Here is a 12,993-nt window from a genome sequence, read left to right on the forward strand (position 1 = left end):
TTTTGGCTGGGATGACTGTAGACACCACCACCATCACCACAGGCATTTCCATTGATTCCCCACTCTTTTCTTCTTTTCTTTGAATTGTATGCAAGGATCAGAATTGTGATTTGGTCCTGTCTCAGCAGAAGAAAAATAACTTTTATGGTGCTTCCACAGGATCAAAAATAGCCTAGTTTTGTCAGGTTTTAAGATGAACATATACAATTTTCTTTCTTTTTTGGGGGGTTCTTTTGTGCTCCTTTTTCCTAAGGGAGAAAAAAAAAAGGAGGAAAAGAACAAAAGAAATCCAATCACTTGGGTTTGAATGAATCCAAAAAATTTGAAGGTTTCTTCAATGCTTAGTATAGGAATCTGCATTTGGCTGATGTGTTATCTTATCATTATCTGCTACTTTTTCCATTGATTTAAAAGCTGTCTATTTACTACTACTATTAAATTGAATTCATCCTGCTGTTTGACAAGATGACATGAAAGACATTGAGAGATGCTTGTTTTATGTAAGACAACATTAGACAAAGATGCCCTATGATGCAAGCTGAATCATTTTTCAGATAACCTTGCATCAGGTAAAAAAAAATAACTACTTAAATTATGATAAGAAAATACAATTCTTACCGATTTATATTTGATGTCCTGTCAGAGTTATAAGTAAACTCAAATATTACTACCTCGTTAATAAATAAATTTAACAGTTAAAAAATTTACGGTCTTGTGATTAAATGGTAGCTCCACTGGTTAAGAGTTTTATCCCCAAGTAAAAGAAACAAAGAAACTTTGGATAGAACTTTCACTAACCCACAATGGTTCATAATACCCAGAATTCAGCAAAATTAGAGGAGGGAATTGCTCCACTGATTAGGACTTTTTTTCCCCTCCAATAATGGAAAAGGATGATTAGGGTCAAAGCAGACAACAATTACAAAATCAATTTCTGATTATCTGTATAATCAAAAATCATTTTGATTGATAGCAGCCATGTGCCATGATTTGGAGCACATGACTTAATTGGAGATGATATAAATCTATACATGTTCACGGGTGAATTTATAACAATTTCGTCATAAAATGATAAGCAAACTGAATTATGCAATGTGTCAAGACGATCCAAATTTATTAATTTGTTCGTTTTTCCGAAACTCTTAACTTTCACTATTGATTTGTTTTCCATTAATAAAAGAGAATCCTATGATGGTTTTTGTTTTGATTAAATGAATATTATATTGTTTAAACTTGAGCAAAACAGGGCTAATTAGCAATTGAAAAGATTTAATGGTAACATTTGGAACTTGGATGAGACTTTGTGTTCATCAATCAGGTGAAAAGGAATCCAATGATTTTTTTTTTCCCCATTGCTTCGAAAATTTGAAAATTTGACTCATTAAAATAGATAAAAAATTTATATTCATTGGTGACTATGGTACGTGACAAATGATAAGTAAATTATATTATTAAACTATAAATAGAGGTTAGTCATATTTATTACCTTAATCGTTTTACAGAGATCCCTGAGATCCCGAATTTCATTATTGACTTCTCATTTTATGATGTTTGCATTCAAGAACAAGGTAAAACAAAAAAACCCAACCATGGTGATCTTTGTTTCCATTAAAAGAACCCTTCTCTATGAATAGAAATTAATTGAAAATGTTATTCTCATACAAAATGTGGAGATGGAGGAAGCAGGACCAATTTGGATGTGAAAGACTGGAAAATGTGAGTGTGAAGTGATTCTCATTACAAATCTTTCCCATACATTAATCTTGGTCATGGCTAATTAAAGATTAAACAAAAATCTATTTTCAGCTTCTGCATTTCATCAAATGGCATTTCAATTGCTTCACATCTGACTGTTTGAGGGGCTTCAGCATGAACATCTGAGCACCTTCCTCTAAGCACCTGTTCACATACAGTGAAACTTTCATTATTCTTTTTTTTTTTAAAATGGGAAAAAGAATTTGAACCCAACTCGATTGAGAATGGAGAGATACATGCATGTATCATTAAGCCAAATGTTCGGAATAAAAAGACTTTCAGGGAAACTTACTGGCTAATGCGAGTTGGGCTATTTTCAGAGGACATGATTACAACAGGAACCTCCTTCAGAACTGATGATTCCTGTTTTTGATACCATAAACCATCATTGCAAATGGTGCGAAGTCAATTATTCCTGAAAAGGGTACTTGGAAAAATGTTTCAGTACCTTAATTTTCTTTAGCAGCTCATACCCTGTCATTCCAGGCATGCAATAATCTGTTATTATTAGATTGACCTTTGAGACCTGCAGATGGACATGGAAACACAATGTTAGGAAAATCTTTTGTCAAAGTATGGGATTGCAAAGGGAATGTTATGTTACTTACAGTGCCCTCCATGGCACTCCTCTGATCATTTCCCAACCCCAAATATTCCAATGCCCTCAGCCCATTCTCTGCGGTAGTTACTGCAGCAAGACACAGGAAATATGTTAAGAAGTCTTAACACATTCTTAGTTACAGAATGGAAAGCAAGAAGAAGAGAGAGTGAATGTACCTTTGCAAGAGGAGTTCTTGAGCAACTTCTCCACCAGTTTTCTGTCAATGAGGTTATCATCCACGGCTAAGACATGGGGTTGATCCCCAAAATCCACCGCCGTGTCCTTAGAACAGCCGCCTCCAGCCATCCTTTGAAATCTTCTTGCTAAGCAGTAGTCTGATGATGAACAAGGCAGTATTCCAGGCTACTCACAAACATCAACATTAATGATATAAAAACCAAGCAGGCAGGCAGGCAGTTGGCCTGTGTTACATAATGTAACAGAAAACAAAAAAGCTAGTGCACTAAATAGGAGTTGGTCATTAATACAAGAGACCAATAAACAAGCTCACAAGAGATGTATGAATGTAATGAGAGACTGTATTTATAGAGAAAACAACAGGAAAACTGAAGGTTGGTGGGGAGGAGGAAGGTGGAGCCCTTTGAGGAATTTAGAAAGGGTATCAGAAGAAAACAAATTCATAGAACCAAAAAATCATTAAAACCAAAGTAAATCACAGATATTTCGTGATCCTTCTTGGGGTTCTCTTGGATTTGATTCAGTCCCCCTTCATTGCCTGTTTTTCTTTGTCTTTCTCTCAAAACAAACACTGCCAATTTGCTTTTTTTCTTTATTAATTTCACTACAGAATCATAATCAGTATCAGTATCTTCAATCCTTTTCTGCAGGATCCTTTCCTGGGCTGAATTGGACCACATCACATTTAAGAACTAACTTAAATGCATATTCACTTTTCTTAAAGATTTCCCACCGCAGTTTTTTTTTTCATTTATGGCATGGTATGGTAAAAAAATATATTACACGAATTTCTGAAATCATATTGATTTTATAGGATTCGAAGAGGGTTTGGTTTACCAGATCAGAGCAATGGGGAAAAGATCCAATCTGATCACCAAAGAATCTGGGTCTGCCTCTACACAGATATGCAGAATAAAAATAACATAAAAGAAATTCTTCATGTAAAGGGTTGGGAACATGTTTTCTTGGTAGGGGGGAAAGAACAGAACCATTGTAAGTTGATGATGTAGTTGTACGGATCAATTAGAATCATGGGTCAGAAACAAACAATATCCAAAGTGATTGATTTTCCTTTTCTTTTTTCTCTTTATTATTTATTTTATTTTTTTTTTACTTATTTGATTTCTTACCATCAATCATGGTCCATTCCATTACAATCAAGACAAACTGGGATTGCCCATTCATGCAGAGATTTTCAGCTTTAAAAATTTATTTATCATATGGTATATATGATGTGCTATAGATATGATAGAATTACTTATATATATTGATAATGTATCGAATATAAACTTATATGATTGTGGATTTTTTTAATATGTTAATACTTAATGGTTATAACCATATTTTTATTATATATGTCAACTTGTAACCTATGCTATGAGTGGGTTCCACAACTTTGAATTGGTGTAATTGATAGATTAATCATCATTTGTTAAATGAGATGATATAGAAAAGGAATATTAATTGAAGTTGTTCCTTTTTTTTTTTTTTTGTATTTATAATTTTGAAACGGGAAAGAATATGAAAATATCGTTTACGAAAAAAGATTCGATGAGTAATTATTTTATATATATATATATATATAATTCAAGTTTTAATTATTAGAGTTTTTTTTACATAAACGGGGATAGTTTTTTTTATCAATACACAAGATTTTTTTGAAAAATGATTTAATACTTTTGTTGATTAATTAATAATCCATAGAGACTTAAACATTTCGGATTCGAGTTTAGGTTAGCAACTCTAATTTGAATATGAAAACACTCAAACTCGAGTAACTTAAAAAATCTAATTTAATTTTGTAACTTGATCAACTCAAGAAATTGGATTACAATTAGCAATAATAATGGGGGAGAAACCAATTAATCATGGCAGTCTTCTACCTAAGTAAGCATATTCCTTCCACATTCATCCCATACTTAGGTAGTGCATGAGCAGCTTCATTTCCTCCATCAGCAACCAATTGGAGAAGAGTGAGGATCAAAGCTTGTTAATGTCTTCACTACCCTCAATGCATCTGCTTCAAGGATAATTCTTGTGATCAATCCTATTTCCCAATGCACACTACTCCAAAGCTTTTACAACTGCAAGAGCCTTAAGGGTCTGTCACACATTTCACTTTGGCAGAATGAGCTGCAGCCAGACCATAGCCATCAACATATCACATAAACAACATCCGAACCTCCCACTTTGTCACTTGAAGGTGGTTCCCATTTTGCTTTGTCTCTTTGGGGGAGCAATCTGATCTTTACCTGTGCCTGCTTATACTCTTCCATGCAATTCCTACCAAAATTTGCTGTTATGTGAGGACTTTTCCTCTAATCACCATGCAGTTTTCACCATTTCGACTGGACCATTTGATTTATTGTCTTTGTTTAAACAAGTTGAACTTTTTTTTTTTTAGCATTTGACTTATTAATTGATACATCATCTCTCTGTTGAAAGAGTTAAATTCGAACCCTTACTCGAATCCAAAAAAAAAAAAAAAAGTTGAGCTAATTTACCATGTTGACCCAACTCAACTTACAGTCCTACTCACTCCCATTCAATACCCGGGCAACATCTTGACATTAAAGTCTCTGATGAAATCCCTGGGAAGACTCTTTCCTCTGCTGCTGCTGTGGGCCTTTGGAAAAATAATGCAGTTGAATTCTGCAAACAAAATCTAATTAGATTTTACTCCATACAGATCCTTAAAAGAGATGAAGGGCCCCCTCATAGGGACAGGGTAGCCTTCTGTTTCTATAGGATATGCATTTCTATTAAATTCTATTGCTAGATTACCTGATGACTTTCCCCTAAGCAGAAATGCAAGGTGTTTGTCATAAACCCCATAACAGCAATGTCTCATGACATTAACGTCATACATGTGCAAGGATCCCATGCAATGTCTAGCCAGAAAAGTAAACCTTTGAAAATGTATTTTGGATTAATTATATATTTAGTATCTGACTTAAAATGAAATTCTCGATTTAATACTTAAAGTTTAAAAAATTGTAATTATATATTTGAAGTTTGCTTCCATCCATCAATTTACATACAAAATTAACACCGTAAATCAAATGAATGACGTACTCAATACATTCAATAAAATTGCCACATTTGACATGTCGACATTCATTTTTTGAGACAAGTGACATATTTTTCTAACACCGTAAATCAAATAAATGACGTACTCAAAACATTCAATAAAATTACCACACTTGATATGTCAACATTACATTTTTTGAGACACCCGACATGTTTTTCTTGAATTTTTTTTTTTTTTTTTTGAACAGATCATATAAATTCCAGTACTTAGTTATGCATTTTTAAATTTAAATACCAAATCGAAAATTTAACTTTAATTTGGATACTAAATATAAGTGATTAAGATGTTGAAGTAGTGTTGCTACGTACTTCCAATAGTTACTGATAACCCATGAACCATCCATCATGTAATGTTCACAACTTCACATAAATTCCACAAGCATGATGGACCAGGAATCAGAAGTTTCTGATGCATTCATAAACAAGTTTAACAATCAGGATTGGAGCTGGTTTAGACTGCAACTTTTCTTCCTAAACTTTCTGTACTACCAGATTCAAATTAAATGTAGTAGCAACCAAATCTTTTCATATAGATTGTGACAGCAACATACACTGATTTAGACCATTCAAAGACATAAAAAAACAATAACTGCATTTCGCACGGTCTCATCTTGTTCCAGCAGCAAGTAGTACTGACCCCCTGAGAACTTTGCAATCAGAACCTCCGAACAGTAACCTATATTGTTTTGTTGTAGGTACAGTAATCTTTTATTGTCTTCATTTGATGCTTGCTTTAGGAATGGAGGATGTGCATGGCCCAGCTGAGGTCATGAACGGAATGCCCTTAAATGTGGCCACACCCTTCTCATCTGTGAAAAGATGCTGCAGCACAGACAAATCCCACAGTCATACATGCAGAACCGGAAGCAAACGTATAGCAGGCCAATAACAAAACCGAAAGTGATGACAGAAACCAGACACACAGATCGAATCCCCAGATTCAGAAAAGTGCAATAATGAAGAACATGAATAGAGATAAACCATAGTTAAAATCATTAGCCATTTTCACAACCCGTGAAAAAGTATCACCGAGAATCCAAACGATGAGGTAAAAAGAATCCGCAAGCCAAAACATGGAAAACATACTGGTGTTATTTTCTCCAACTGCTTCTTCTTTGGATTTAGGACATCTTCTGGCTTTCCATCAATCCTGAATGAAAGAATAACAATTTTTTGCATGTGAGATACAAGTGATGATACCAGGAGAAAAAACTTCATCTCAAACAACAGAAACCTATCTCAAAGCCAAAATATGCGCAAACGGGAAATGGGGAAGATGCAAGACACAAGCACCATAATGGGAACAGAGCCATCTGCAGGTCTCTAAAATACGAGTGAACTAAACTAGCACCCCTTATGTCATAATGTGTGCATGAGATGCTGAATCAGTGGTCCTTAAGTAGACCCAACAGTGTCCTGATGACCTGAGAATAAGCTGAACAAGGACTGACCAAACATTAAGCAAGCTTAAGCAACAATGTCTATTAATGGCAATAAATAACTTTCATGCTCTTTCAAATAATCTCACACAAAAGCAAGGCTATGAAATGTTTGTGCAATAAAAATTTTAATTTCTATGCAACTCACAACATGCTTACCCTGAAAATGAAACGTGCTCGCCAGGTTTAGCCCCTTCTGGGGGAAGTAAAGGCTCTACGGCAGTGTGGTCTTCATTAGAAGCACAAAGCACCTGAAAGGGGGAGATTACAAACATGAAAATAGATCAACATTAAGGCTTCAAATATATCAGAACACAAGTCACAAACTAGCTCTAGTTTCAGAGATTGCAAACTACCATAGTTTCTGCTGAAAGAAAAACAAAAATAGTATCTACAAATGTACACACACTTGATTTATCTTGTGACGAGTGTAAGCTCATTTAGGAATTCAATGGACTGACTTTAAGGGAATTGTTACAAAGAAAAGCAAACAGAATTCAAGAAATCACATCAAGTTTTATACACAAGTCCTGTTGTTGATTTCTTTTTCCCTTCTTTCTTTTGGCTTTGGCAATGGGGGAGGGGGCCCAGGGGACTCATTTGTTTTTGTAAGAGATATGTTTTATCCCAGGAATTGACATCCAGATTCCAGCCCAGAATTATATTGTATACGAAATCCAATGGACACCAAATTTATCATCTATGGAGACCAGAAAATAGGTAAACGACTGCCAAATTTTTGAAACATAAAACAACAAGAGCATTAAATGTGACCCTTTTATTAGCTGCAAATTTGTAAATTGGAATAAGCATCCAATTGAGACTGTGGAAGAAATCAAAGTGATGGCAAGAACCTTGACACCTTCAATGAAAGCATCATCATCACTTTACCAAGACACACTCCTCGGTCAATTGCTTCTCACTTTACCTTACCCCAGGCCATGAAAGCATATTAAAAAAATAAATAAATGTTAAACTCATAAGACCCAATTACTGCACTAAAGCTTCACAAAAGGTAAGAAAAATCTATATTTGTCAAATATACAAATGTTAGGAAAAAAAATTACCAGTCCCTCTGACATCACATCTCGTAGCTTTCCAGGTTTTACATTTGTAATCAGCACAACACGACGATTCTTCACAGGCACAAGCAAAAACCATAGAGAACATCAAAATGTAAGGTCCAAAACTCAATGAACCAAAAAATATGAAGATAAAAGCTAAAAATCAAAAAAATGAAAATCTACATAAGAGCTAACTAAAAGAAATACCGTTAACTGTTCTGGACTGCAATACTTTGCCAATCCACTAACCACCTGTCGCAATTTAGCCTCTCCAACATCAATCTCCTCAACCAGTAGACTGCATTGTTAATAAACAAAAACATCATTCCACCAATTTTGCTTCTAGACAGCCGTGCAGAAAAATTAGATAAACTCAACCATTATGATACTAAGGTCCTTGAAAGTAAAAAACTAGACAAGTCTGTCAACATACCTATCAGCAGATGGATGCTTCCATGCTTTGCAAATAAGACCAACCTGTATATTTAGTAAACTGACACTGAGTTCTTTGTCTTTATCAGATGCTTCTGTTTCAGGTGCTTTCTTCTTCTCTTGAACAGCTTCCTTATCTCCCTTAGCCTTTTTCTTCAAATTCCCAAATAGCAAAGCAAAGAGGAGTTGTCAAAGAATTTTACCAGCATGAGAATCTAGATAAAGTCTAGGCATTGATCACAATTCCAGTGTATGGCAATGGAAACCCCTACCCGCAAAAAAGCACCATTAATGTATGAATTTGTAACTTTCCTACATCTAAACCTCGAAAGAAACTAGTACCTCCTTCTATTTATATAGGATGTTTGATAATCAATTAATCATAAAAAGGCAGCAAAACAATTCTCTTATACAAATTTTCTTATTGCATAAAAACTTAATAATCAAACATAAGGACTTGTCATTATGAGTGTTATTTAAGCAAGAAATGACTCAAATAAGTTTGTTCAAATGCTGAAGCAATTGCCCAGTGGATAACATCAAGAATATACACTGGAATAGACAAGAAGGGGGAAAATGGTACCCCAGAATCACTTTTCTTTGCATTTACTTCTGCTACTGACTTGTCAGCAATTTTCGTGCTTTGAACATTCTTTTTAGCGTTTAAATCTATCTCTGGCTTAGCTGCAGCTTTTGCTCTCTGCAACCGAATCAACAAAAGAATAATAAGGACTCAAATGCTTGCCAAATTTTAAAAGTAATTAACAACCTTCTATAGTAAAAATAAATGGCAGGTTGAGGGGTTGGGGGAATGGAGGAGTGGTTAGGAAGGTGAAGAGGTCAAGACCCCTCTTTTCAACAAACATAACATCACATTTCACTTGAACTGAAATTTTTCATTCCTATTCACTTCAAAATCATCTATTATGTTCCAGCACAAAATTAGAAACAATTAGAAAAAAATATCATGGATACAAAGCAAATAATTTACAGATAACTTACCTGAGGCTCAAAACCAGGCTTCTCCAGCAATATTTTCTGAAAAAGTGCACCAAGATCCTCTTTGCTCTGCAAGAATGATTAAAAAGGGTTTCTAAGCAAAGGTAACAAGGGTACGAATTAAAATTTCTGAAGAGACCACAAATTGGGAACACCCCTCTCAGGCCCTAAATATCATCTTATAAAACTTGCAATATGTTTTGATAAATTTTTCTAAAATAATTGATAACTTTTAACCAAGAGCACTAAAAAAGTCAATGTTGAGGCCATACCAAATGATAGCCACAACCTAACTCCAAAAATGAGGTTTCAAGTTTCAATCCCCACTCCCCAACTTGATTATAAAACAGGCCACTAAAAGTCAGAGGATAAATTGAAGATACATATTCATGATATAAATGTGGCTAAGAGTGTAGTGTCGACTTGGCATCAAAATTATAACATCATATAATTCTCAGTGGCTAAAAATATTGTTGATGAAATATTAAAAGCTTAAGCTAAACTATAGGATGGATTAAACCTCAAGAAAGTAAATAGCTGAGGCTGTCCCAAGTGATACCAAGCTGTGTTCAATTACTAAAGCCAGATTTCAGATTCCTGCATTAAGCTGCAAATAGTTTTTTCTATGTTTCTCCAAAAAAAAAGAATGCAAACAAATGCAGGAAAAACGAAATGATGCCCAGAAACAAGCTACTACAAGTATCCATTAGGTAGCCAGAATCCACCATTTTCTTCCCATTTTCTTGCATATAACTGAGTTCGCCTGACAACCGGGGACTTATGTCTCTACTTACAAGCCATGGATAGATGCAGCACTGTAAATTTGACATCTGATAACTAAGACCTCATTAGAACAATTTTATCTAATTTCTTTATTTCCACAATTCGAATGTTTGTTTTTTTCAATCTTCTGAAATATGAGATACCAGGCATTCAAGTAGATAAATCTTCTTGGACTAGGTGTTGGTGAGTTTGCTATTGCAGTTGGAAAGCAGCCAGAGGATAACCATTATAGTGTAAAGCATACAGTGAAATCCTACCTTAAAATGCACCTCCTGATACCTCTATTCATACAATTTAGTCTGCTAGCAGGTTGCAGCCAGAACATGGCCAGCAGATCCACACAGGTTCAAAAGAGCCACACCCCTTAACATTTATTTTGGGTGAAAACATTCATTCCTTTTGCATCTAAACAAAGCTATTGTAACTATAAATACTTTGCTTTCCCAAAAGCAATTGAAAAAACCCAACATATTTTAAATTCAAAAAAACAGAAAATGTCTCTACCTGGATGTAATCCATCCATCGCATCACATGTGGCAATTTATCCTTCTCGGAATTTGAAAGGCCAATCTGACAGCAAACAAGTATACCAAGCAATTAGGCTTTCAATATCCCACTAAGGAATCACACCAAATTTTCCTCATCAAGTATAACAGCAATTTGGAACTAATAGCCTGTTTGGCCTGGCTTTTTTCTAACTTAAAAGCTATTATAAAGCTCTTATGAAAAATAATAACTTTTAAAATTAAGTTAAAGTTGTTTGATAAATTTTTTTTTATAAGTTATAATTTTTGTTAAAATTATCATAGAAGGTATTTCTTTTTTTTAAGAGAGTAATATTGTAATTATTTTTAACAAATGAGGATATTTTTGAAACAAAAATAAAAATTTTTTTGTATTTTTAAAAGAAGAGAAGAAAAAGCTCCTCCTTGGAGCTTTTTTTTAACTCTTTTTTTAAAAATTTTGTTCTTAAAAAAAACTGTTTTTTTTTAAAGAGCTTCTCAAAAGATCATATTTGGTCTGACTTTTACTTTTAAGAGGTAGATAAGCTGAAAAAAAGCTAGGCCAAACATGCACTAAGATCCTCACTCTGTGAAACACACTGAAAGTTTGAAATATATATATCAAATGATACCACTGAATTATGAACCGCTGAAAAGACAATAACATCAGCTTCTGAGGGTGTAAATCCATTGCCCAAAAGTACAGACTTTTGAGCCAAGTCAGCATTCAATTCATTTAAAACACCATGGCATGCCTTAGAATCTTTAGGAAAGCTCTCTGCGAAAGCTATCCATTTCATCACCTGCAATCAAAAATTCAAAATTTGACTTTTCCGATTAAGAATTAAAAGAGAACCTGTTCCGCAAGAGAAAGCTTAGCCGAGAAAATTTCCAACTCATGTAAGTGGCAAATCATTTCATCAATGACCTCAGTAATTTATAGCAAGTGGCAAATCATTTCACAAGTGATTTATACAGGTACTGTTTTCTCAATGACCTCAGTAACACTGCTCTAGGTGTTAAGTTACATAAAGATGAATTCTTTCATGCAAAAAGGCTAATTACACATTACCTCATCATTGTTTTTTGGTGATTCCTTCCCAGATGACTTCAAAATGTTTAAGTACAAGTTCTTAATATCATTCCCTGGCACTTCACTTGAAAAAGCCTTCTGCAAAATTTAGCAGGAACATAATATAGCCAGCAAAATTGCCACATAATCAAAAAACCAGATAAATTAAGTATAGCTCACAAGATTGCAAATGTAAGAAGAATTTTTCAAAATTGCTTAGTTATTTACAAATTCGAATACAGAAAAACCTTTTCCCTCCTTTACATTTAATAAAAGCCCATTAACAGCTTCCTAAGCAGCACTCAACAACCAAAGCTAACATAAGAATAACTGAATTGAAGTAGAACCCATCACATAAAAACAAGTCAAACACAATAAAAACAACTTTTTTAAGCAAAAATGAAAGAGATTTGTCATAAACCACACAGAGGTATACAGATAGAAAATGACATGCAAACATGAAAATGGATGAAAATAAAAAATGGGGTGATGCTTATTTTGCTTACAGGATTCAAAGAGAAGTGTTTGCAAATAGATGATACTATCAACTGCTTCCTTTTGGGATCATTGTTTCCACTGGTTGCCATGGGTTTTACTTTTTCTTCCTTTCCCTTTGAACTTTGAAGTCTAATTTCTCTTCCTGCACTCAGCAGTTTAAGGGACGGCTACTCTATACCAAGATTTATAGGGTTTTTGTGCTTGAAAGCCTGATGGCATAGTTGGACTCAGCCTGCTTTGATGACAGCTGGGTCTGAGTGAACATGCTGTTGGGTTTTGAGTTGACTAGGCTTAGCCTAATCAACTTTAAACTTGTGAAAGATATATTAGAGCATTTTGAGCCCATATATCACCTTAGTGGACATGGACTTTGCTTTGAAATTCTTTCCTTGCAATATGTTCCTTAAATTATTGTTTACAAGAAGATTCATTTGTAATCTTTTTGCAAAGGAAGTTGACAAGATTGATCAAATAGGAATGTTTAGATAACATTAAAGTAAGAAAATAAAAGAAAAGGATATGATTATCCTGTTTATGTAGGTGTAATTATAAATATAAA

General features: G+C 34.2%; 2 protein-coding genes across 2 annotated transcripts; both read right to left on the minus strand.

Moving 5' to 3' along the window:
• Positions 1-1,717: 1,717 nt before the first annotated feature.
• Positions 1,718-2,870, minus strand: LOC18587448 (two-component response regulator ARR17-like). The gene is made up of 5 exons (XM_018128543.2): positions 2,533-2,870; positions 2,364-2,443; positions 2,204-2,281; positions 2,048-2,118; positions 1,718-1,899 (listed from the first exon to the last, which is right to left on the minus strand). Exons 1-5 carry the CDS (start codon positions 2,660-2,662, stop codon positions 1,803-1,805), a joined length of 456 nt encoding a protein of 151 aa, XP_017984032.1. The 5' UTR covers positions 2,663-2,870; the 3' UTR covers positions 1,718-1,802.
• A 3,159-nt stretch (positions 2,871-6,029) lies between these two features.
• On the minus strand, positions 6,030-12,593 carry LOC18587449 (Nucleic acid-binding, OB-fold-like protein). Its single transcript, XM_007011220.3, has 12 exons — positions 12,443-12,593; positions 11,937-12,035; positions 11,497-11,667; positions 10,866-10,931; positions 9,582-9,647; positions 9,163-9,279; positions 8,581-8,732; positions 8,355-8,445; positions 8,151-8,219; positions 7,243-7,334; positions 6,731-6,794; positions 6,030-6,466 (listed from the first exon to the last, which is right to left on the minus strand). Exons 1-12 carry the CDS (start codon positions 12,521-12,523, stop codon positions 6,362-6,364), a joined length of 1,173 nt encoding a protein of 390 aa, XP_007011282.3. The 5' UTR covers positions 12,524-12,593; the 3' UTR covers positions 6,030-6,361.
• Between the last annotated feature and the right edge of the window lie 400 nt (positions 12,594-12,993).

Source organism: Theobroma cacao, chromosome 10 (genome assembly GCF_053813885.1).
Source record: "Theobroma cacao isolate CCN51 chromosome 10, ASM5381388v1, whole genome shotgun sequence".
In the NCBI taxonomy this organism is placed as follows: Eukaryota; Viridiplantae; Streptophyta; class Magnoliopsida; order Malvales; family Malvaceae; genus Theobroma; species Theobroma cacao.